Source organism: Leptodactylus fuscus, chromosome 9 (genome assembly GCF_031893055.1).
Source record: "Leptodactylus fuscus isolate aLepFus1 chromosome 9, aLepFus1.hap2, whole genome shotgun sequence".
NCBI classification, from domain to species: Eukaryota; Metazoa; Chordata; class Amphibia; order Anura; family Leptodactylidae; genus Leptodactylus; species Leptodactylus fuscus.
The window spans coordinates 85450155-85473881 of record NC_134273.1 but is presented as its reverse complement, the minus strand read 5'-3'; the positions used below and the strand labels follow the sequence as shown (position 1 = coordinate 85473881).

Below are 23727 nucleotides of genomic sequence, written 5' to 3'. Positions count from 1 at the left end.
GTACAGGGTGTCTCTGCGGAGCCCGCATGCAATTCATCATCATTTTATCTGCACAAATTTAATTGGATCCTATCAAATTCTCCTGATTCTCCCTCCACACTTTAAAACGCGGCTGCGAGCAAGATAAATGTGACGGCCGCATAGAGAGAGCGGGAGAAAGGAAGGGAAGGGGGAGGCGGAATAACAAGGTCCTCACAAGAATTTGGTGGGGTTTATATCTGAAGGCTCCAAACAGAATAAGAGGAGAAAATGAAAAGAAACATCACAGCCTGGAGGAGAAACTAAGAGAGAGAGGGCAAATATCTAATAGTGCCAAACCCCGGGAGAACACAGCAAATAAATACATATATATATATATATACACTGTACAGAGCGCCATATACTGCCAAACCATACATACAAATATACCAAGAGGCAGCAAGAGGCAGAGTATACTTCCAAACATTCAGAATTATAGTAGTTCTTAGTAGTATAGTATATTCTTGTACATAGGAGCAGTAGTATAGTAGTTATATTCTTGTACATAGGAGGTAGTATTATAGTAGTTATATTCTTGTACATAGGAGCAGTATTATAGTAGTTATATTCTTGTACATAGGAGGTAGTATTATAGTAGTTATATTCTTGTACATAGGATTAGTATTATAGTAGTTATATTCTTGTACATAGGAGGTAGTATTATAGTAGTTATATTCTTGTACATAGGAGCAGTATTATAGTAGTTATATTCTTGTACATAGGAGGTAGTATTATAGTAGTTATATTCTTGTACATAGGAGTAGTATTATAGTAGTTATATTCTTGTACATAGGAGTAGTATTATAGTAGTTATATTCTTGTACATAGGAGGTAGTATTATAGTAGTTATATTCTTGTACATAGGAGTAGTATTATAGTAGTTATATTCTTGTACATAGTAGTATTATAGTAGATATATTCTTATACATGGGAGCAGTATTATAGTAGTTATATTCTTGTACATAGGAGTAGTATTATAGTAGTTATATTCTTGTACATAGGAGGTAGTATTATAGTAGTTATATTCTTGTACATAGGAGTAGTATTATAGTAGTTATATTCTTGTACATAGTAGTATTATAGTAGTTATATTCTTATACATGGGAGCAGTATTATAGTAGTTATATTCTTGTACATAGGAGTAGTATTATAGTAGTTATATTCTTGTACATAGTAGTATTATAGTAGTTATATTCTTGTACATAGGAGTAGTATTATAGTAGTTATATTCTTGTACATAGGGGGTAGTATTATAATAGTTATATTCTTGTACATAGGAGGTAGTATTATAGTAGTTATATTCTTGTACATAGGAGTAGTATTATAGCAGTTATATTCTTGTACATAGGAGGTAGTATTATAGTAGTTATATTCTTGTACATAGGAGCAGTATTATAGTAGTTATATTCTTGTACATAAGAGTAGTATATTATAGTAGATATATTCTTGTACATAGTAGTATTATAGTAGTTATATTCTTGTACATAGGAGGTAGTATTATAGTAGTTATATTCTTGTACATAGGAGTAGTATTATAGTAGTTATAGTCTTGTACATAGGAGGTAGTATTATAGTAGTTATATTCTTGTACATAGGAGTAGTATTATAGTAGTTAAATTCTTGTACATGGGAGCAGTATTATAGTAGTTATATTCTTGTACATAGGAGTAGTATTATAGTAGTTATATTCTTGTACATGGGAGCAGTATTATAGTAGTTATATTCTTGTACATAGGAGTAGTATTATAGTAGTTATATTCTTGTACATAGGGGCAGTATTATAGCAGTTATATTCTTGTACATAGGAGTAGTATTATAGTAGTTATATTCTTGTACATAGGAGGTAGTATTATAGTAGTTATATTCTTGTACATAGGAGGTAGTATTATAGTAGTTATATTCTTGTACATAGGAGTAGTATTATAGTAGTTATATTCTTGTACATAGGAGTAGTATTATAGTAGTTATATTCTTGTACATAGGAGCAGTATTATAGTAGTTATATTCTTGTACATAGGGAGTAGTATTATAGTAGTTATATTCTTGTACATAGGAGCAGTATTATAGTAGTTATATTCTTGTACATAGGAGCAGTAGTATAGTAGTTATATTCTTGTACATAGGAGGTAGTATTATAGTAGTTATATTCTTGTACATAGGAGGTAGTATTATAGTAGTTATATTCTTGTACATAGGAGGTAGTATTATAGGAGTTATATTCTTGTACATAGGAGGTAGTATTATAGTAGTTATATTCTTGTACATAGGAGTAGTATTATAGTAGTTATATTCTTGTACATAGGAGTAGTATTATAGTAGTTATATTCTTGTACATAGGAGGTAGTATTATAGTAGTTATATTCTTGTACATAGGAGGTAGTATTATAGTAGTTATATTCTTGTACATAGGAGGTAGTATTATAGTAGTTATATTCTTGTACATAGGAGCAGTATTATAGTAGTTATATTCTTGTACACGGGAGTAGTATTATAGTAGTTATATTCTTGTACATGGGAGCAGTATTATAGTAGTTATATTCTTGTACATGGGAGTAGTATTATAGTAGTTATATTCTTGTACACGGGAGTAGTATTATAGTAGTTATATTCTTGTACATGGGAGCAGTATTATAGTAGTTATATTCTTGTACATGGGAGTAGTATTATAGTAGTTATATTCTTGTACATAGGAGTAGTATTATAGTAGTTATATTCTTGTACATAGGAGTAGTATTATAGTAGTTATATTCTTGTACATAGGAGGTAGTATTATAGTAGTTATATTCTTGTACATAGGAGTAGTATTATAGTAGTTATATTCTTGTACACAGGAGTAGTATTATAGTAGTTATATTCTTGTATATAGGAGGTAGTATTATAGTAGATATATTCTTGTACATAGGGGCAGTATTATAGTAGTTATATTCTTGTACATAGGAGGTAGTATTATAGTAGTTATATTCTTGTACATGGGGCAGTATTATAGTAGTTATATTCTTGTACATAGGAGCAGTATTATAGTAGTTATATTCTTGTACATAGGGGGCAGTATTATAGTAGTTATATTCTTGTACACAGGAGTAGTATTATAGTAGTTATATTCTTGTACATGGGAGTAGTATTATAGTAGTTATATTCTTGTACATAGGAGTAGTATTATAGTAGTTATATTCTTGTACATAGGAGGTAGTATTATAGTAGTTATATTCTTGTACATAGGAGTAGTATTATAGTAGTTATATTCTTGTACATAGGGGGCAGTATTATAGTAGTTATATTCTTGTACACAGGAGTAGTATTATAGTAGTTATATTCTTGTACATGGGAGTAGTATTATAGTAGTTATATTCTTGTACATAGGAGTAGTATTATAGTAGTTATATTCTTGTACATAGGAGTAGTATTATAGTAGTTATATTCTTGTACATAGGAGTAGTATTATAGTAGTTATATTCTTGTACATAGGAGGTAGTATTATAGTAGTTATATTCTTGTACATAGGAGTAGTATTATAGTAGTTATATTCTTGTACACAGGAGTAGTATTATAGTAGTTATATTCTTGTATATAGGAGGTAGTATTATAGTAGATATATTCTTGTACATAGGGGCAGTATTATAGTAGTTATATTCTTGTACATAGGAGGTAGTATTATAGTAGTTATATTCTTGTACATGGGGCAGTATTATAGTAGTTATATTCTTGTACATAGGAGCAGTATTATAGTAGTTATATTCTTGTACATAGGGGGCAGTATTATAGTAGTTATATTCTTGAAATCTTAGTTTCATATTGAGGCATACTTTGGGGGGGGGGGGGGGGGTCACAGACACAGTGTTAGTGGACATAAGTATATAGTTTATAGACCTATATTATGACATTATCTTCTTCCACCACTTTCTAATATAAAGTTGTCTCCAGTCATGTGAGGGTTAAGGATAAGCTCAGAACATCAGTCTTAGTCCATCAATAGTAGCACTCGGTCAGGATCAGGTGGTTGGATACACAAGGCCAAGGGCCACGAGAGAAAAAAAACACAAAACACAATGCACATGCTGGGAGGTAAGACGTGCAGAGCAGCCGGAGCGTGCGCTCAGTGGAGGGAAGGCGGCTGGCGGGCAGCGTGGAACAGCATCCATCCCCAGAGACACCTTGTCCATCAATACATTAGATCTGTATTTTCTTGGCTGGAGAGCTCTGCAAACACAATTAATCTACTGAGGTTTGGCGGAGTGAACTTCTTTCATGGATTTCACGCTCTCATTGACCCGTCTTCTGCGTTCTCCAAGGCTCTGCATGCCATCTCCCTGGGACATCACAAGACCTTCTACCCCCAAATGAAGGCTCCTCTAAGAAGTAATTGACCACCTTCCATCTGTTGTTCTCCCTTCAATACACAAGTCTGGATATAAAGGAGGATCCGGCCACCCGGCCAAGCAAATCTCCATGTGAACTGGTCTCCAACATCCATGACATCACCAACAGTCCAAGACCTACAAAGGACTAACACACAAACCTAAGACTTGTCTGAACGATCCAACATAAGACAAGGTGCACCAAGGAGATGGAGGGAAAGCTCCTAAGACAACTGCAATAATGTTTATGCTGAAATTCACAGATCAAGTGCGTAACACAGCGACTCCATGCCGGCAGCACGAGCAAGGAAAATATAGAGTGCAACTCTCCAAAAATGTACACCGAAGCTATACACAGACCGAAGCGTAAAACATTGTAAAACATAAGCTGAAGTAGCATCTAATCCTGTCACTATAAGAAGTCTAGTCTAAATATATATATATACTTCATATTATTCAAGGCTCCATGTAGAATATGGGAATACTGGACGTCTGAATTCTGAAGTCTGCAGAATAGTGAGCGCAGCTCTGGAGTATAATACAGGATAAGTAATGTAATGTATGTACACAGTGACTGTACCAGCAGAATAGTGAGTGCAGCTCTGGAGTATAATACAGGATAAGTAATGTAATGTATGTACACAGTGACTGCACCAGCAGAATAGTGAGTGCAGCTCTGGAGTATAATACAGGATAAGTAATGTAATGTATGTACACAGTGACTGCACCAGCAGAATAGTGAGCGCAGCTCTGGAGTATAATACAGGATAAGTAATGTAATGTATGTACACAGTGACTGCACCAGCAGAATAGTGAGCGCAGCTCTGGAGTATAATACAGGATAAGTAATGTAATGTATGTACACAGTGACTGTACCAGCAGAATAGTGAGCGCAGCTCTGGAGTATAATACAGGATAAGTAATGTAATCTATGGCAGCCCTTTTAATGAAGTCGCTAGCTACACATGACTGCAACCCTAGGAAGACTCTTAAGTTCCTGTATATTTACATGACAAGGAGCCGTCGCTGATCACTCACAAGTGATTATATTTCTTCCCTCCACAGAACAAGGTAGAATCCTATAAACTCCAGAGATACATGAAGACCACCGGGACCAGTCATCCTATAAAATATTGCACCGCGCAGCATCTAACAAGCCCCTCAACAAACGCACTTATTGACCTCCTAAACACCACAGCAGAACATAAAAATCCGGCAATTCCCCTATGGTCATCGACTGCATACATGTAACATAGCAGGAAACTGTGCAAATACCGCTCTCCGAACCATACAAGGCACACACAGCACTCCATGGACTCCGCAGCCCCTCCGGATACACAGCCGTCACAGGGTCCATAGAGAACCACAGCCCCCGCCGCCATCTCTGCAGTCCCGGCGTTCCGCTTATTGCATATTACGCTTATTCCTGTTTTGCCTTCATTTGCTGCAGTTTTGTAATCATAAAATCCTGCGAGCACCTCTGGGAAATAAACACTATGTAAATAGCTTTATTAGGAGGAAAACAAAGCTGCAACAGGCCCGTCGTATGCAAAAAGACTGCAAACCACCCACGCAGGCGAGAACGCCACAAATACACACTAATGAGGCAGGCAGGGGCTAGAGCCGTGTACACACGATGGGGGTCATTCACTTACTGATGTGTTCTGGCACTGGATGCTGGTGCTGTTGAAGCGCAGGGCTGTCACTCGCGTCACGCTCCCCGGGATGTGGAAGATGCACTCGTAGTTGCGCTGTCCAGACTGCGGCTGCGGGAGGTTCTTGGCGGTCAGCGTGATCGGCTTCACCACTCCGACTGGGATGTAGATCTGGGTTGAAGGCAGAATCTGGGGGCAGTCCTGTAACAAGAGAGAAGAGAGAGGGGTCATCACCAATCCAGGTCACATACAGGAGGAATATTCAGCCACTTTGGAGACTTCGATTGCAACTTATGAAGTAAATGGAGTCGCGTGGTGACCGCGAAGCTGCTGCAACACCCAGTTTCAAAAAGTCCAGCACAAATTGATCTTTTTGCAACTAGAAGTCGCTGTCGCAGACGTCTCAGGGTCACAACGTCACTCCATTCACTTACATTCGTGAAGACGACACCATGTAGCCTCAGCCTAACACCAGCACAGCTATATGCGCCCCCTAGTGGTACTTCTAACTACAGCAGGATATAACATGGTCATGTCCCTTTAAATCAGGCCAGGGATCACAATAGTGTTAAGTCTGGGAATATGGGCCGCACTATAAAGTGCCGAGCGGGTCTATAGGAAGAAGGTGGATATCGCAGCTAATAACCTTGGTTGATTTTTGCTGTGGAGGGAAAACATACAATCATTATCTTGTGCTTACCACACACCACAAATGTCCAATCCATCATTATTGAAAAAGCAATCTATCGATTCCCAGGGAAGGACAATCAAGACCGAGGCATTAAGGTCACTGACCTTAAAGGGGCCGAAAACCTAAACTCCACGTCTTATAATAGAGCACCGGTGTTATAGGGTCAGCGGCTGACGTCAGCAGCACATAGGGATGTAGATGTCTAAGGAGACCTATGGGGTAAGGTAAAGATCACATGGGGAGAAGGGAGGGGGGGTATAGACTTTTCAGGAATTGGTAGCCAGAAATGGCTAATAAAAACCCACTTTGGTTACTGACAATGGCACCACCTACAACGCTTTATACATATCAAAGAGGCTTGACTTGGCCAAAGTCATCAACTTGCCATTCTGGCTCATAGAAGAAGATCACAAGCAAGGATCCCCACCAATGACTGACATCACCTATAAGTAACCCTTTAATTCCACTACAATCTTTGGGCCTCTGCTCCATTTCATTCCATGAGATATTTGTGGCCTAATTCCTATGTTTTTCTGTCGTATCCATCATGATATACTCAACACGACCCTCATACATTGTTGTATAACCGGTCGATCATCGTTGGCGTCTCGCCGGCAGTCATACAAGAAACTATTAGCCCAAAGTTCTCAATATGGTAGAGGTTGGAGGTGTTTAGATGGAGGGCGTCAACCCTTGACTCAGTCCCAGCTGGCCGCTAGACCCATTACAACACAAGAGACAGATGTTCCTGAGCGGCCGCGGTTCCTACGAACAGCTGGGTTTCTGAGTGACACGAATATGAACTAAAGTCAATGATTCGGTGCGGAGTTGCACATCTTATGCCAAAAAAACTGGGAGACTGGCTGGCTGAGTTCATTAGGCGGCTTTAGAAAGACATGTAACGTGTGGCTCATGTTCCATCCAACATCTAACGAAGAGATGAGAAGTGCTAACCACCGCATACGTAATGTGCCAGGACACCCGTATGGTTCATCCCACAGTCATTTGTACCACATCCGGCAGATGCCAGCTGTTGGGCGCCTGTAGAGCATGCTGGCAGGCGAGGGGTTATCTATCATTTACACTTCCTTACACTCATCTTGAGCCTTATCCTGATCATCATCGCTCTTGACTTGAGATCCTTAAAGGTTCTGGCAAAACTCCATCAATACTCATCAGTAGAGAGGTCATCAGTATAAATGGTCATCTAGGATAAGAAGCCGACACTACACATCTAAACCGGGAGGCCACCATTTAACCCGCAACATCTACTGATAAGCTCTTCGCATTTCCTCATGTTCATCTTCTCTCCGAGGTGGCAATTTATAATCTTACAAGGTGTTTGATGTAGTAATGATGATGATGATGGAAGCGAAGGTGAGGCCGAAGAGCTGCAGTGTCCGTAGTATTCATATCCCAATAATATAACTAATGCAATATGACCCATATTACACAGGAAAGACAGTAATACAATGGCATGACATTATATATATAACTACTATAATACTGCCTCCTATGTACAAGAATATAACTACTATAATACTACTCCTATGTACAAGAATATAACTACTATAATACTATTCCTATGTACAAGAATATAACTACTATAATACTACCTCCTATGTACAAGAATATAACTACTATAATACTACTCCTATGTACAAGAATATAACTACTATAATACTGCTCCTATGTACAAGAATATAACTACTATAATACTACTCCTATGTACAAGAATATAACTACTATAATACTGCTCCTATGTACAAGAATATAACTACTATAATACTACCTCCTATGTACAAGAATATAACTACTATAATACTGCTCCTATGTACAAGAATATAACTACTATAATACTACTCCTATGTACAAGAATATAACTACTATAATACTGCTCCTATGTACAAGAATATAACTGCTATAATACTGCTCCTATGTACAAGAATATAACTACTATAATACTGCCTCCTATGTACAAGAATATAACTCATATAATACTACTCCTATGTACAAGAATATAACTACTATAATACTGCTCCTATGTACAAGAATATAACTCATATAATACTACCTCCTATGTACAAGAATATAACTACTATAATACTGCTCCTATGTACACGAATATAACTAATATAATACTACCTCCTATGTACAAGAATATAACTACTATAATACTGCCCCTATATGTACAAGAATATAACTACTATAATACTACCTCCTATGTACAGGAATATAACTACTATAATACTACTCCTATGTACAAGAACATAACTACTATAATACTGCTCCTATGTACAAGAATATAACTACTATAATACTACCTCCTATGTATAAGAATATAACTACTATAATACTACTCCTATGTACAAGAATATAACTACTATAATACTGCTCCTATGTACAAGAATATAACTACTATAATACTGCCTCCTATGTACAAGAATATAACTACTATAATACTACTCCTATGTACAAGAATATAACTACTATAATACTGCTCCTATGTACAAGAATATAACTACTATAATACTGCCCCTATATGTACAAGAATATAACTACTATAATACTACCTCCTATGTATAAGAATATAACTACTATAATACTACCTCCTATGTACAAGAATATAACTACTATAATACTACTCCTATGTACAAGAACATAACTACTATAATACTGCTCCTATGTACAAGAATATAACTACTATAATACTACCTCCTATGTACAAGAATATAACTACTATAATACTACCTCCTATGTAGAAGAATATAACTACTATAATACTACCTCCTATGTACAAGAATATAACTACTATAATACTGCTCCTATGTACAAGAATATAACTACTATAATACTGCTCCTATGTACAAGAATATAACTACTATAATACTGCTCCTATGTACAAGAATATAACTACTACAATACTACCTCCTATATACAAGAATATAACTACTATAATACTGCTTCTATGTACAAGAATATAACTACTATAATACTACCCCTATGTACAAGAATATAACTAAATACAAAGAGAAAAATATGTAAAGTAGCTCACCCTTGTCGTCCTTTATAATATCAAGATTGGTGCACGACCCTATTCTCCTTGACTCACTGGAGTGAATTCATACAAAATAGTTTTACCAAAACCGCAGCTTTGATGTAAGGGTCCGCAACTCAGGAGCTTTAAAACAACTTCTTTATTTCATCTCCTTTAAAAATCAGTTCGCCACCTTAGGCTGAGGCACACATTCATAGACAACACATAGTGAAGACAAAATAGACACTGGACATAGTGAATTTAAAAATCGCTATGAAACTGACGCGTTTCGGAACGTCCAAAGCGTTCCTTAATCATAGTGAAACTAGCCTAGCCTAGCTAGTTTCACTATGATTAAGGAACGCTTTGGACGTTCCGAAACGCGTCAGTTTCATAGCGATTTTTAAATTCACTATGTCCAGTGTCTATTTTGTCTTCACTATGTGTTGTCTATGAATGTGTGCCTCAGCCTAAGGTGGCGAACTGATTTTTTAAGAAGATGAAATAAAGAAGTTGTTTTAAAGCTCCTGAGTTGCGGACCCTTACATCAAAGCTGCGGTTTTGGTAAAACTATTTTGTAAGAATATAACTACTATAATACTGCTCCTATGTACAAGAATATAACTACTATAATACTGCCTCCTATGTACAAGAATATAACTACTATAATACTACCTCCTATGTACAAGAATATAACTACTATAATACTACCTCCTATGTACAAGAATATAACTACTATAATACTACCTCCTATGTACAAGAATATAACTACTATAATACTGCTCCTATGTACAAGAATATAAATACTACAATACTACCTCCTATATACAAGAATATAACTACTATAATACTACTCCTATGTACAAGAATATAACTACTATAATACTGTTTCTATGTACAAGAATATAACTACTATAATACTACCCCTATGTACAAGAATATAACTACTATAATACTGCCTCCTATTTACAAGAATATAACTACTATAATACTGCTCCTATATACAAGAATATAACTACTATAATACTGCTCCTATATACAAGAATATAACTACTATAATACTACCTCCTATGTACAAGAATATAACTACTATAATACTACCTCCTATGTACAAGAATATAACTACTATAATACTACCTCCTATGTACAAGAATATAACTACTATAATACTGCTCCTATGTACAAGAATATAAATACTACAATACTACCTCCTATATACAAGAATATAACTACTATAATACTACTCCTATGTACAAGAATATAACTACTATAATACTACCTCCTATGTACAAGAATATAACTACTATAATACTACCTCCTATGTACAAGAATATAACTACTATAATACTGCTCCTATATACAAGAATATAACTACTATAATACTACCTCCTATGTACAAGAATATAACTACTATAATACTGCTCCTATATACAAGAATATAACTACTATAATACTACCTCCTATGTACAAGAATATAACTACTATAATACTACTCCTATGTACAAGAATATAACTACTATAATACTGCTCCTATATACAAGAATATAACTACTATAATACTACTCCTATGTACAAGAATATAACTACTATAATACTACTCCTATGTACAAGAATATAACTACTATAATACTACTCCTATGTACAAGAATATAACTACTATAATACTACCTCCTATGTACAAGAATATAACTACTATAATACTACTCCTATGTACAAGAATATAACTACTATAATACTACCTCCATAGAACAAAACCTAGAACCGATGATTTCCTCATGCCTATGTTTGCTATGTGATAATATATCTTAATATGACTATTGTTGCTCTCTAATATTTGGGATTTCTCGGCCTACTCCTTACATCTTCAGACATTTGCCCCTGGGGTTTCAGTCTCCGCTGTACATGATGTATTGCCTTGATGAAGAACAATAGGAGCAGAAGGCGAAGTGTGGAAAAAAAAAATTGTATAAAAATGAACTAAAAAATTCCCCTTACTCATAAGTCTGGAAACCTAAGTTAGCAGAGCCGTGTTCGGGGGAGCAGATGGCCGCAGATTATCATGAACGGGATCAGCACATTTCTGTGCGTTTCACACTCATCACGCCTGGCACGAGAGCAAAGCATGGAGGAGAGCTAAAGGAGCCGGATAGGCCGAGATCGCCCCGGATAATCTGGAACCATCTGGTCACTAGCGCCATGACACAGCTGCAATATTACTTGGGGTTCAGTCTGCTCCCACATATAGCAAATGGATAAAATACGGCCCATACATTGGATACAACAGTGATGTCCAACCTGTGGTAAGACTACAACTCCCAGCATCCCCGGACAGCTGCAGAAAACATGACAGTGAGTGAGTTGTAGAAGATGACGGCTCTTACATTACCAGAGGACCCGCCTGTGCTCAGGGAGCTGACAAGGATAAACAGAGCTCGTCCCTCCGGGCCTCAGTCAAACCCTGATGCAACTTGCAAAGCCTTATTGCATGGTCAACCCATCCGGGACGAGGCGAGCAGAGAGAGACGGGAGCCCCGGAGACGAGAGAATCGCAGGTCTAAATACAGGGTCGGATCCAGCGCAGGAGCAGCTAATAACATGTTTTGAAGTAGAGAGGCCTAGGGGCAAAATAAGTACGGGAGGAGGGGGCCCCAAAGGCCGGCTATATCAGGAAGGGGCCAGGGAGAATATTCACATCAAACTCAGTCATGTGGATGGGAAAAAAGTAAAATAGAAAGATTTTAAAGAACATTTTTGGAGATTTCTCCCCCTACATTCAGGGCGTCTAGTTCCTCATATATACCCCATATGTGTATATAGACTATAAAGGGACAGGCCTATTTCATGGAGGTCATGTTAGTGTCCAATGGGATAAATCTGCCACGTTGTACCCCCTACTGGTAGTTACCGGTACAACTTTTTAGAAATCATTTTTACACAATGACCTTGAGCCCCCAGAAAGGACTGGCACCTATAGGTGGAACGTTACACTACATGGGCATGTCCTATCTATAAGTGCAATCCTACACTAGGCGGTGATTGTTGTCACATGAGACCTATGTTTTATGGGTGTCGCAGGAGTACGTGGTTCTGATATTGGATTCTCTGCAAGGGCCTGACACCCATTGGGATCATACAGGACTGGGAGGAGAGGGCTGTCAGGGCATGCTGGGCGTTGTAGTCGTTTTACAATGTGTTGGCATTCCCTTTCTATCTAGGGCTACTTTCCCTTTAAGGTTCCTCCTGGCACTGGATAGGTTCACAAGCCCATGGCAGACTAATGCGAGCCTGTCAGCTAATGGTATTCATGACACATCGGGCAGCCCCTGACTTGCCCCCACAGGTCCTGGACGGCTTCACTCTCCATCAGGCCCAATTCATTTGTCACTTGGGCCTGAGCCGGGCGCAGACTTCATTTTACACAAGCGGGCACATTAATATTCTCCGCGATGGACGGGAACATAAATCCGGCTCATTGCAAACACCAAACAAAGGAAAATGCAATTTTCAAAAGCTGCAAAGTGGCACCGGAGGGACCTGCTCCGGAGGGCTGAGGCGTCAGGGGGCGACAAAGATATTGGATTTAGGTTACACTTGTTTGATTAACTCAAGTGATAAAGACAAGAGAGCGCGACTGGAGGGTAAAGCAGTGACAGGAGGACAAGGGGCAGTGCCTGACCCTGCAATAACCCAGGGGGTCTGACCTACGACCTATGGCACTCCAGTCGTTACAAAACTACTAGTCCCAAAAACACGCAGACAGGACATGTTGGGAGTTGTAATTTTGCAACACATTAAAGTTGGGTCCAGATTCCTCTCCAGGTCCCCAAATACCGCAACACCATCACCCAGGGGGGCAGGAAGAACGATATGAAGAGAAACCAGGCGTGGGCTGTCAGGGGATGCTGGGAGTTGTAGTCCTGCAACAGATGGAAAGCTACAGGCCACATATGGATCTAGAGGTCTGCAACTAAGGGAGCTAGTAAGAGAAATCAGAGCAGGGCTACTGGGGCATGCTGGGAGTTGTAGGTGCAATAAATGCAGGACCACAAGTTTGTGATTGGTCCAGATTCAACTCCAGGTAACGATGTTAAAATATCAGCTAAGGTTGCCAGGAAGACCTAACTGAGGATAAATGAGGATGGGATTGCTGGGACTTGTAGTTTTGAAACTGATGCAGAGCCACAGGTCAGATGTGGATGTAGATTTTGGCTACTCCATTCAGGAATGGCAGGAAGGCCTAGAGGCGAACAGCTGGTACTGCAGCCTGATACAAGTTACCAGCACTGATACACTGCACCAAACCTTCAGGACCATAGAGCGCTGTGCCGCTGGTGCATTCAGGTGAGGATGAATCAGACACCATTACTAATGTCAGAGGAGCGGGGAGCGTGCCAGGAGCTCACACCTGCGACTGTGCAGGAGATGGAGCCGCTACCTGGGGACCTGACAGAATCTGCTGACAGGGCACAAGCTGGAGCCGCCGCAGCACCTGAGCCGCAGCATCTGTGGCCCTGGCACAGGGAATGAACATGTTACATACACGGCTGGGAGGAATAACCGGATCGCTGCCAGGACGCTGATTGAGATAGCAAAAAGTTATCAAGTGCCAAAGACGTGTCAGGAAGAGCTGTAGGCTGCCACTGCAACAGTCACCAAGCTTTCTGAGGACTCTGAACGGCAAATCATGGAAACCTAGGCCTCAGCTTTTCATCAAGTGCACAAATAGACATGAACCTCAGAACTCTAGCAAAGCTCAGTGATAACTTATCACCCAACTTTCCCCAAACCGCATAAGATGTAATAGCGCCCCCCCTACTAAAATGGCTGTGACCTCCACCGTGCCCCATAGGTCAGCCCAGACTTTTATCTTCATGGTAAAGGTCACTCAGCCATGTTCATGGGTCCGCAGCCCCACATCATCCCGAAAGTATGTACTGGCTATAGAAAACAGGAAACACCTGGAGTGCAGCACACCCCGCCACATGCAGAGCCCAGACGTGTCCTCAGGAATTCACTCTGCAAGACACGTGTGTGCGTCACTCAAGGATCCAAGATCAGTATGGAGGAGAAGGAGGGTTAGAAAATACGGAAAACCGGGGCAAACACAGCGCTCAGCGCAGGCACAAAGGAAAGAAGACTGTCCATATAGACAACGTATGGGAACATGGAAGCCCTAGTGGAATGAAAACTTCTGCAACTTTCTAATAGACTTTGTGCTTTAATTTCTCATCATTTCAAGATTCCTCCCACTGAATCTCTTTGGTATATACTGTGGCAAGGTCAATATCCCCTTCTATTAGAAGGCCGCAGTAAACTGGAGAACCCCTTTAAGAGAATGTGGAGCAGAATCCATGGAGGTTTGTCGTATTCCCCCCGTATCACAGGATAACTACCAGGAATAGGTTAAGTCTGTGGCTGCAGCGCCTGCGGCTTGTGCTCCGGCTTCCTGGGCAATCTCCTCTACGTGGACTTGGCAGGATCATAAAACAAAGCGTTTCCGTCCTTCTGTTTACAAGTCAGGAGTTTGTTATGGTGTCCAAGTTGCGGCAGCGGGGCACACGTCATGTCACCCGGTATATCCCTCACTATCATGTATATATGCCAAGGCCTGGAATATCCCCAATATATACACTCACCAGGGCCTGGACTATCTCGCCCAACCTTATATAAACACACCCAGGCCTTCAACATGCCGTCATATACACACACATCCAGGCTGGAATATCCTCCAGCCTCAAACAGGTTCCATGTTGGGAAGACCAGTACAGTCGGGGTGCCCTATATAAGGTGCCCCCTTAAATCCTCTAAGGATGTCTGCCAGAGCCTTGGCTTGCTGTGACATGATAAACAGATGTGCACCGCGTCATCTCAAGAATTATCTCCGAGTCACTCACAGCACAAAAGACGCTTTAAAAGATGCTTCATGGAAATAGCGCAGGAATGGAAAGGCGGAGACCAATCAGGAGCCGAGGACGCGGCACAATTACTCAGATCTATGCAAATCCCAGCGTGTTTTACTGTCTGTCAAGAGTCTCAATAAATACACTCCAGACAGCCGGAGCGCTCGGCAGACTGACGGGATGAGCGCCACCGACGCTGCCTACTCTGTCATTTTGGAGGATTCGTGTCGCTCAAGTCTTCATTGGCATTCCAAGGATGGATGGAAACAAATACGAGCCGCGGCGTTACAATCTAATGGCGGCTTTAAGTCCAGGAGACTGATCTCAAGTCCACACTCCATAACAACCAGAGAGAATGAAATCTGAACAGACGTTTATGTCCCGAGCGCTAAAGAACTGACTGTGAATGCTGATGTAGGTGGAGACAAGTCATCACAGCCCCGGCATGTCCGACACCGCAACGCCATACTACCCCTCATCTACAGGAAAGATTCACATTAACACTAGTTATCCTGTATTATACTCCAGAGCTGCGCTCACTATTCTGCTGGTGCAGTCACTATGTACCTACATTACATTACTTATCCTGTATTATACCCCAGAGCTGCGCTCACTATTCTGCTGGTACAGTCACTGTGTACATACATTACATTACTTATCCTGTATTATACTCCAGAGCTGCGCTCACTATTCTGCTGGTACAGTCACTGTGTACATACATTACATTACTTATCCTGTATTATACTCCAGAGCTGCGCTCACTATTCTGCTGGTACAGTCACTATGTACCTACATTACATTACTTATCCTGTATTATACTCCAGAGCTGCGCTCACTATTCTGCTGGTACAGTCACTGTGTACATACATTACATTACTTATCCTGTATTATACTCCAGAGCTGCGCTCACTATTCTGCTGGTGCAGTCACTGTGTACATACATTACATTACTTATCCTGTATTATACTCCAGAGCTGCGCTCACTATTCTGCTGGTGCAGTCACTGTGTACATACATTACATTACTTACCCTGTATTATACTCCAGAGCTGCGCTCACTATTCTGCTGGTGCAGTCACTGTGTACATACATTACATTACTTATCCTGTATTATACCCCAGAGCTGCGCTCACTATTCTGCTGGTACAGTCACTGTGTACATACATTACATTACTTATCCTGTATTATACTCCAGAGCTGCGCTCACTATTCTGCTGGTGCAGTCACTATGTACCTACATTACATTACTTATCCTGTATTATACTCCAGAGCTGCGCTCACTATTCTGCTGGTACAGTCACTATGTACCTACATTACATTACTTATCCTGTATTATACTCCAGAGCTGCGCTCACTATTCTGCTGGTACAGTCACTGTGTACATACATTACATTACTTATCCTGTATTATACTCCAGAGCTGCGCTCACTATTCTGCTGGTGCAGTCACTGTGTACATACATTACATTACTTATCCTGTATTATACTCCAGAGCTGCGCTCACTATTCTGCTGGTGCAGTCACTGTGTACATACATTACATTACTTACCCTGTATTATACTCCAGAGCTGCGCTCACTATTCTGCTGGTGCAGTCACTGTGTACATACATTACATTACTTATCCTGTATTATACCCCAGAGCTGCGCTCACTATTCTGCTGGTACAGTCACTGTGTACATACATTACATTACTTATCCTGTATTATACTCCAGAGCTGCGCTCACTATTCTGCTGGTGCAGTCACTATGTACCTACATTACATTACTTATCCTGTATTATACTCCAGAGCTGCGCTCACTATTCTGCTGGTACAGTCACTATGTACCTACATTACATTACTTATCCTGTATTATACCCCAGAGCTGCGCTCACTATTCTGCTGGTACAGTCACTGTGTACATACATTACATTACTTATCCTGTATTATACTCCAGAGCTGCGCTCACTATTCTGCTGGTGCAGTCACTGTGTACATACATTACATTACTTACCCTGTATTATACTCCAGAGCTGCGCTCACTATTCTGCTGGTGCAGTCACTGTGTACATACATTACATTACTTATCCTGTATTATACCCCAGAGCTGCGCTCACTATTCTGCTGGTACAGTCACTGTGTACATACATTACATTACTTATCCTGTATTATACTCCAGAGCTGCGCTCACTATTCTGCTAGTGCAGTCACTGTGTACATACATTACTTTACTTATCCTGTATTATACTCCAGAGCTGCGCTCACTATTCTGCTGGTGCAGTCACTGTGTACATACATTACATTACTTATCCTGTATTATACTCCAGAGCTGCGCTCACTATTCTGCTGGTACAGTCACTGTGTACATACATTACATTACTGATCCTGTATTATACTGCAGAGCTGCGCTCACTATTCTGCTGGTGCAGTCACTGTGTACATACATTACATTACTTATCCTGTATTATACTCCAGAGCTGCGCTCACTATTCTGCTGGTACAGTCACTGTGTACATACATTACATTACTGATCCTGTATTATACTGCAGAGCTGCGCTCACTATTCTGCTGGTACAGTCACTGTGTACATACATTACATTACTGATCCTGTATTATACTGCAGAGCTGCGCTCACTATTCTGCTGGTACAGTCACTGTGTACATATATTACATTACTTATCCTGTATTATACTCCAGAGCTGCGCTCACTATTCTGCTGGTACAGTCACTGTGTACATACATTACATTACTTATCCTGTATTATACTCCAGAGCTGCGCTCACTATTCTGCTGGTACAGTCACTGTGTACATACATTACATTACTTATCCTGTATTATACTCCAGAGCTGCGCTCACTATTCTGCTGGTACAGTCACTGTGTACATACATTACATTACTTATCCTGTATTATACTCCAGAGCTGCGCTCACTATTCTGCTGGTACAGTCACTGTGTACATACATTACATTACTTATCCTGTATTATACTCCAGAGCTGCGCTCACTATTCTGCTGGTGCAGTCACTGTGTACATACATTACATTACTTATCCTGTATTATACTCCAGAGCTGCGCTCACTATTCTGCTGGTACAGTCACTGTGTACATATATTACATTACTTATCCTGTATTATCCTCCAGAGCTGCGCTCACTATTCTGCTGGTACAGTCACTGTGTACATACATTACATTACTTATCCTGTATTATACCTCAGAGCTGCGCACTGCAGGGATCCCTATCAGTACAGATCAGGACCACTAGGGCTCAGTGACAATTGCTTATTTATTTTTAACCCATTATGAATCCGTTTCCTAGTTTTCCTCCAGCAGACATCCCCTTTAACGTATAAAGAATATCCATTTCCTTTAAGGACCTTTATTGTGTTGCGGAGCCGTGGCGGACATGTTTAGCGGGGGAGGAGCGGCGCGGGGTAAACAGAGGTGAAGATTTATAATGAGCGATTGGCAAGAGACAAAGAGCAGATCATATCTGTGTATTAAGCACCTTCACTTAATAGAACTTCTCCGTCACCTTCCACTGAACTCGGCCTCAATTCACAAGCAACCTTCACTCGGCGCAGTCGGGGCCAGTCATCTAATCCGCCGAGATCAGTCTTTTTATTAAACGATAATTCATTTTTAATTGCAGGCACCATAGAAGGCCGCGAAGTCGCAGAGACAGAAGTTGGCGCTCACCTTCCTCCCCCGGCCCGCGCTCCTACCTTCTGCTCCCTGCACTGGGGAGATGATGTCTGCAGGAGGACGCTGGGCCGTGTAATTAAGAGGAAGGCTCTGACGGGCGGGTTCATTTGCTTAGCGACGTCACACACTGGCGGTATTATTACCGTACGCTCCAAAATACATAGTCAGAGACTAAACCGCATCAGGAGGCCAAGAGTGAACACGCTCTACAGTCATGTCAGGCCCTAACAGGGCGAGAATCCGGCAGTGGGCATGGCTAAAATGGGAGCGGTCTTATCAAGGGAGGTGGCGGTGTATATATATATATATATATATATATATATATATATATATATATATATATATATATATATATATACACCGCTATATTCATATAAGGCCTCAGACCACAAACCAGTCTCTCTCGGTCACCGTCAGGGGCACTGGGGGTCGCTCAGTCTCAGGTCATCAGGACCCAGTGCAGGGGCCCCAGATACCGAACAAGTAGGGGATGTCTGTAGACCTCTCTTGATGTCCCGGGCCGCCCCGTCTCCAGAGCCTCAGACACATCGGAGCTTAGAGAGTCCAGAACCTACAGAGTCCATAGACAATGGCGTCACCAGCTCCCGCCCTCACTGCAGAGGATCAGACCTGGCCGCCTCTTTCCTTTCAGACTTCATCTCATCTACAGCTTGCTGAATCCTTTATTACCAGCACATTTGGTCATCTGCGGCCCCTGGAAGAGGCTGTCAGGGAGACGAGAGGAATAATGGCAGAGAATACAACCAGGAAATATTTCCCCGGATTGGCTCTGGACACATCATTAATCATTGCTGAATTGCAGCTTCTTTTCCCAGCAGTTCAGAAGGCGCCTTGCATGCACTGCATAGATAACGTGGAGTCCTGCGCTGCCAGCAGGGGCTGGAGATAGACAGACGGCCTTAACCCTGGCACTGCTGGATCTGGCACCCCAACTGTTAAGGTGGACACATTGATAGAAGCCATAAGACCCCTTGTGAGAGTCATGTCCTGATAGGTCACATGTCTGTAAGGTTAATGCACAAGACACAACTACTGCTGTACCGATATGGGGTCACAGGGTCTGAGGTCAACCAATGTCCTGACACCAGTCAGCAGGGGGCAGCACCTCAGACAGAAAACTGCAGGAGATTCAGCAGGAGTATGAGGAGCCGGAAGACTGGATAACAATGGGGTCTGATTGTTATTGTCCGGTCTGAGGTCTCACCAATAAGGGGTCCGGTCTAATGTCTCATCATAAAGGGGTCCAGTCTGAGGTCTCACCAATAAGGGGTCTGGTCTGAGGTCTCACCATTAAGGGGTCCAGTCTGAGGTCACATCATCACATACTGATGTCCCAGGTTGGACACTGCAGTCTCAGATCCAGAGGCCCAGGTATGAGGAGACGCTGAAGCTACTGCCTGGTGGTCGGATACGTCCTGAGGACACGAAGACATCGGTCACTTGAGATATTTTTTACATTCTAGAGAAAAAGATGAAACCGATCTCTGGGGCTCTGACTGTGAACGGCCACCAAACAGACCTAAGAAAGGGAGAGGGGAACTGAATGGTTAACCCCATGAGAGCTAAGATGGCGGACAGTGGTAGTCATCAGACAGGTAGGTCTTGTCCTAGACTTTAAAGGCTATAGGATTCAAGAGCACAGAAAGTTCAGAAGAGCAGCACAAGTCCATTGGCCATGTTGTCACACCAATATGTAGGAGTCCCGATTATCCGTCATGTTTGGCTAACACATCTCCGTACCCACAATCAGCTCTATACAATGGGGTCAGGTATCCAGACAAGCCGGTAAGTGGTTAACCCTCTCTCAGCTGTGTCCTCTTAGGAGAGGAAAAGTTAAAATTGCGTCTTGTGTGAGGACAGCTGCGTGTCCCCTGTGACCGTCCTCTCCTCGGAGCTGTCAGTCACCATATATGTAACCAACAACCCCAGGACATGGCTGACCTATATATTCTGCAGATGGGAAGAAGAGCCGCGGCAAGGGACATAGGACTCAGGAGGAGGAGGGGGTATGGGGGACATCAGGAAGGATACAGGGACCAAAAAGCTCAAACTCCCCCTCCCCATAAATAAGACGCAGCTGAGTGTTAACTCCAATACAACTGTGTAAAGCGAGAGAGAAGGAGAGATATAGATAGATAGATAGATAGATAGATAGATAGATAGTAGATAGATAGATAGATAGATAGATAGATAGATAGATAGATAGATAGATAGATAGGAGATAGATAGATAGATAGATAGATAGATAGATAGATAGATAGAGTGGGGCAAAAAAGTATTTAGTCAGTCACCAATAGTGCAAGTTCCACCACTTAAAAAGATGAGAGGCGTCTGTAATTTACATCATAGGTAGACCTCAACTATGAGAGACAAAATGAGAAAAGAAATCCAGAAAATCACATTGTCTGATTTTGTAAGAATTTATTTGCAAATTATGGTGGAAAATAAGTATTTGGTCAGTAACAACATTTCATCTCAATACTTTGTTCTATCTCCTTTGTTGGCAATGACAGAGGACAAACGTTTTCTCTAAGTCTTCACAAGGCTGGCACACACTGTTGTTGGTATGTTGGCCCATTCCTCCATGCAGATCTCCTCTAGAGCAGTGATGTTTTGGGGCTGTCACTTGGCAACACGGACTTTCAGCTCCCTCCAAAGGTTTTCTATAGGGTTGAGATCTGGAGACTGGCTAGGTCACTCCAGGACCTTGAAATGCTTCTTACAAAGCCACTCCTTCGTTGCCCTGGCGGTGTGCTTTGGATCATTGTCATGTTGAAAGACCCAGCCACGTTTCATCTTCAATGCCCTTGCTGGTGGAAGGAGGTTTGCACTCAAAATCTCACGATACATGGCCCCATTCATTCTTTCATGTACCCGGATCAGTCGTCCTGGCCCCTTTGCAGAGAAACAGCCCCAAAGCATGATGTTTCCACCCCATGCTTTACAGTAGGTATGGTGTTTGGAGGAAAAAGAATACTGAGTTGCATCCATCAAACACGTAAAGTTGTGTTTCTACCAAACAGTTGCAGTTTGGTTTCATCAGACCATAGGACATTCTCCCAATACTCTTCTGGATCATCCAAATTCTCTCTAGCAAACTTCAGACGGGCCCGGACATGTACTGGCTTAAGCAGTGGGACACGTCTGGCACTGTAGGATCTGAGTCCCTGGCGGCGTAGTGTGTTACTGATGGTAGGCTTTGTTACATTGGTCCCAGCTCTCTGCAGTTCATTCACTAGGTCCCCCCGCGTGGTTCTGGGATTTTTGCTCACCGTTCTTGTGATCATTTTGACCCCATGGGGTGAGATTTTGCGTGGAGCCCCAGATCGAGGGAGATTATCAGTGGTCTTGTATGTCTTCCATTTTCTAATTATTGCTCCCACAGTTGATTTCTTCAATCCAAGCTGGTTGCCTATTGCAGATTCAGTCTTCCCAGCCTGGTGCAGGGCTACAATTTTGTTTCTAGTGTCCTTTGACAGCTCTTTGGTCTTCACCATAGTGGAGTTTGGAGTCTGACTGTTTGAGGGTGTGCACAGGTGTCTTTTTATACTGATAACAAGTTTAAACGGGTGCCATTACTACAGGTAATGAGTGGAGGAAAGAGGAGACTCTTAAAGAAGAAGTTACAGGTCTGTGAGAGCCAGAAATCTGGATTGCTTGTAGGTGACCAAATACTTATTTTCCACCATAATTTGCAAATAAATTCTTACAAAATCAGACAATGTGATTTTCTGGATTTGTTTTCTCATTTTGTCTCTCATAGTTGAGGTCTACCTATGATGTAAATTACAGACGCCTCATCTTTTTAAGTCGTGGAACTTGCACTATTGGTGACTGACTAAATACTTTTTTGCTCCACTGTAGATAGATAGATAGATAGGTAGATACTATAATGTAGACATTGCATTCATGTTGGCGTCACATTTGGGGTCTTACCTCTGACATGTTTACTCGGCCTTCCAGGAAGGAGCAGTCGGCTGCGTTGTGTGTGCACACGTGCCGATACTTGCACCAGTGACACGGGTAGGATCCATTCACACAGGAGAGACAACTAAGAGAAGAAACACAAGACAGAGTCAGTCCATACAGAGGATTTCTATCTGCTCATCCATTTGGCTCTATGAAGTCATATCCGGTTCTGGAAACACAAGAGTCAGGATATTCCTGTGACCGATCGCTTACACTAATGTGAATTGCGTTGTTTTGGCGGTCAGCACATGGATGTCAGCGAGGAGCGGTCACAGGAATGCTGAGCTCTTCCATATGTGAATTTACCCAGACACTGTTGGAGGCGGCCATGATACCGGGGATGCTGGGACTTCTAGTCCTACAAGTGTTTTGCTGCAATTAATCATTTAACCCTTTTGCATC

General features: G+C 41.3%; 1 protein-coding gene across 2 annotated transcripts in view; it reads right to left on the bottom strand.

Annotated features, from left to right (window-relative positions):
* PLXNA1 (plexin A1) overlaps window positions 1-23727 on the bottom strand; it is a 222730-nt gene that overhangs the window by 48547 nt on the left and 150456 nt on the right. For both annotated transcript variants that reach the window (XM_075286115.1, XM_075286116.1), the window contains exons 9-10: window positions 23293-23407; window positions 6029-6229 (exon numbers count right to left, since the gene is read on the bottom strand). In XM_075286115.1, the coding sequence (XP_075142216.1) occupies window positions 6029-6229; window positions 23293-23407 (316 nt within the window). The remainder of the gene's footprint in view (window positions 1-6028; window positions 6230-23292; window positions 23408-23727) is intronic.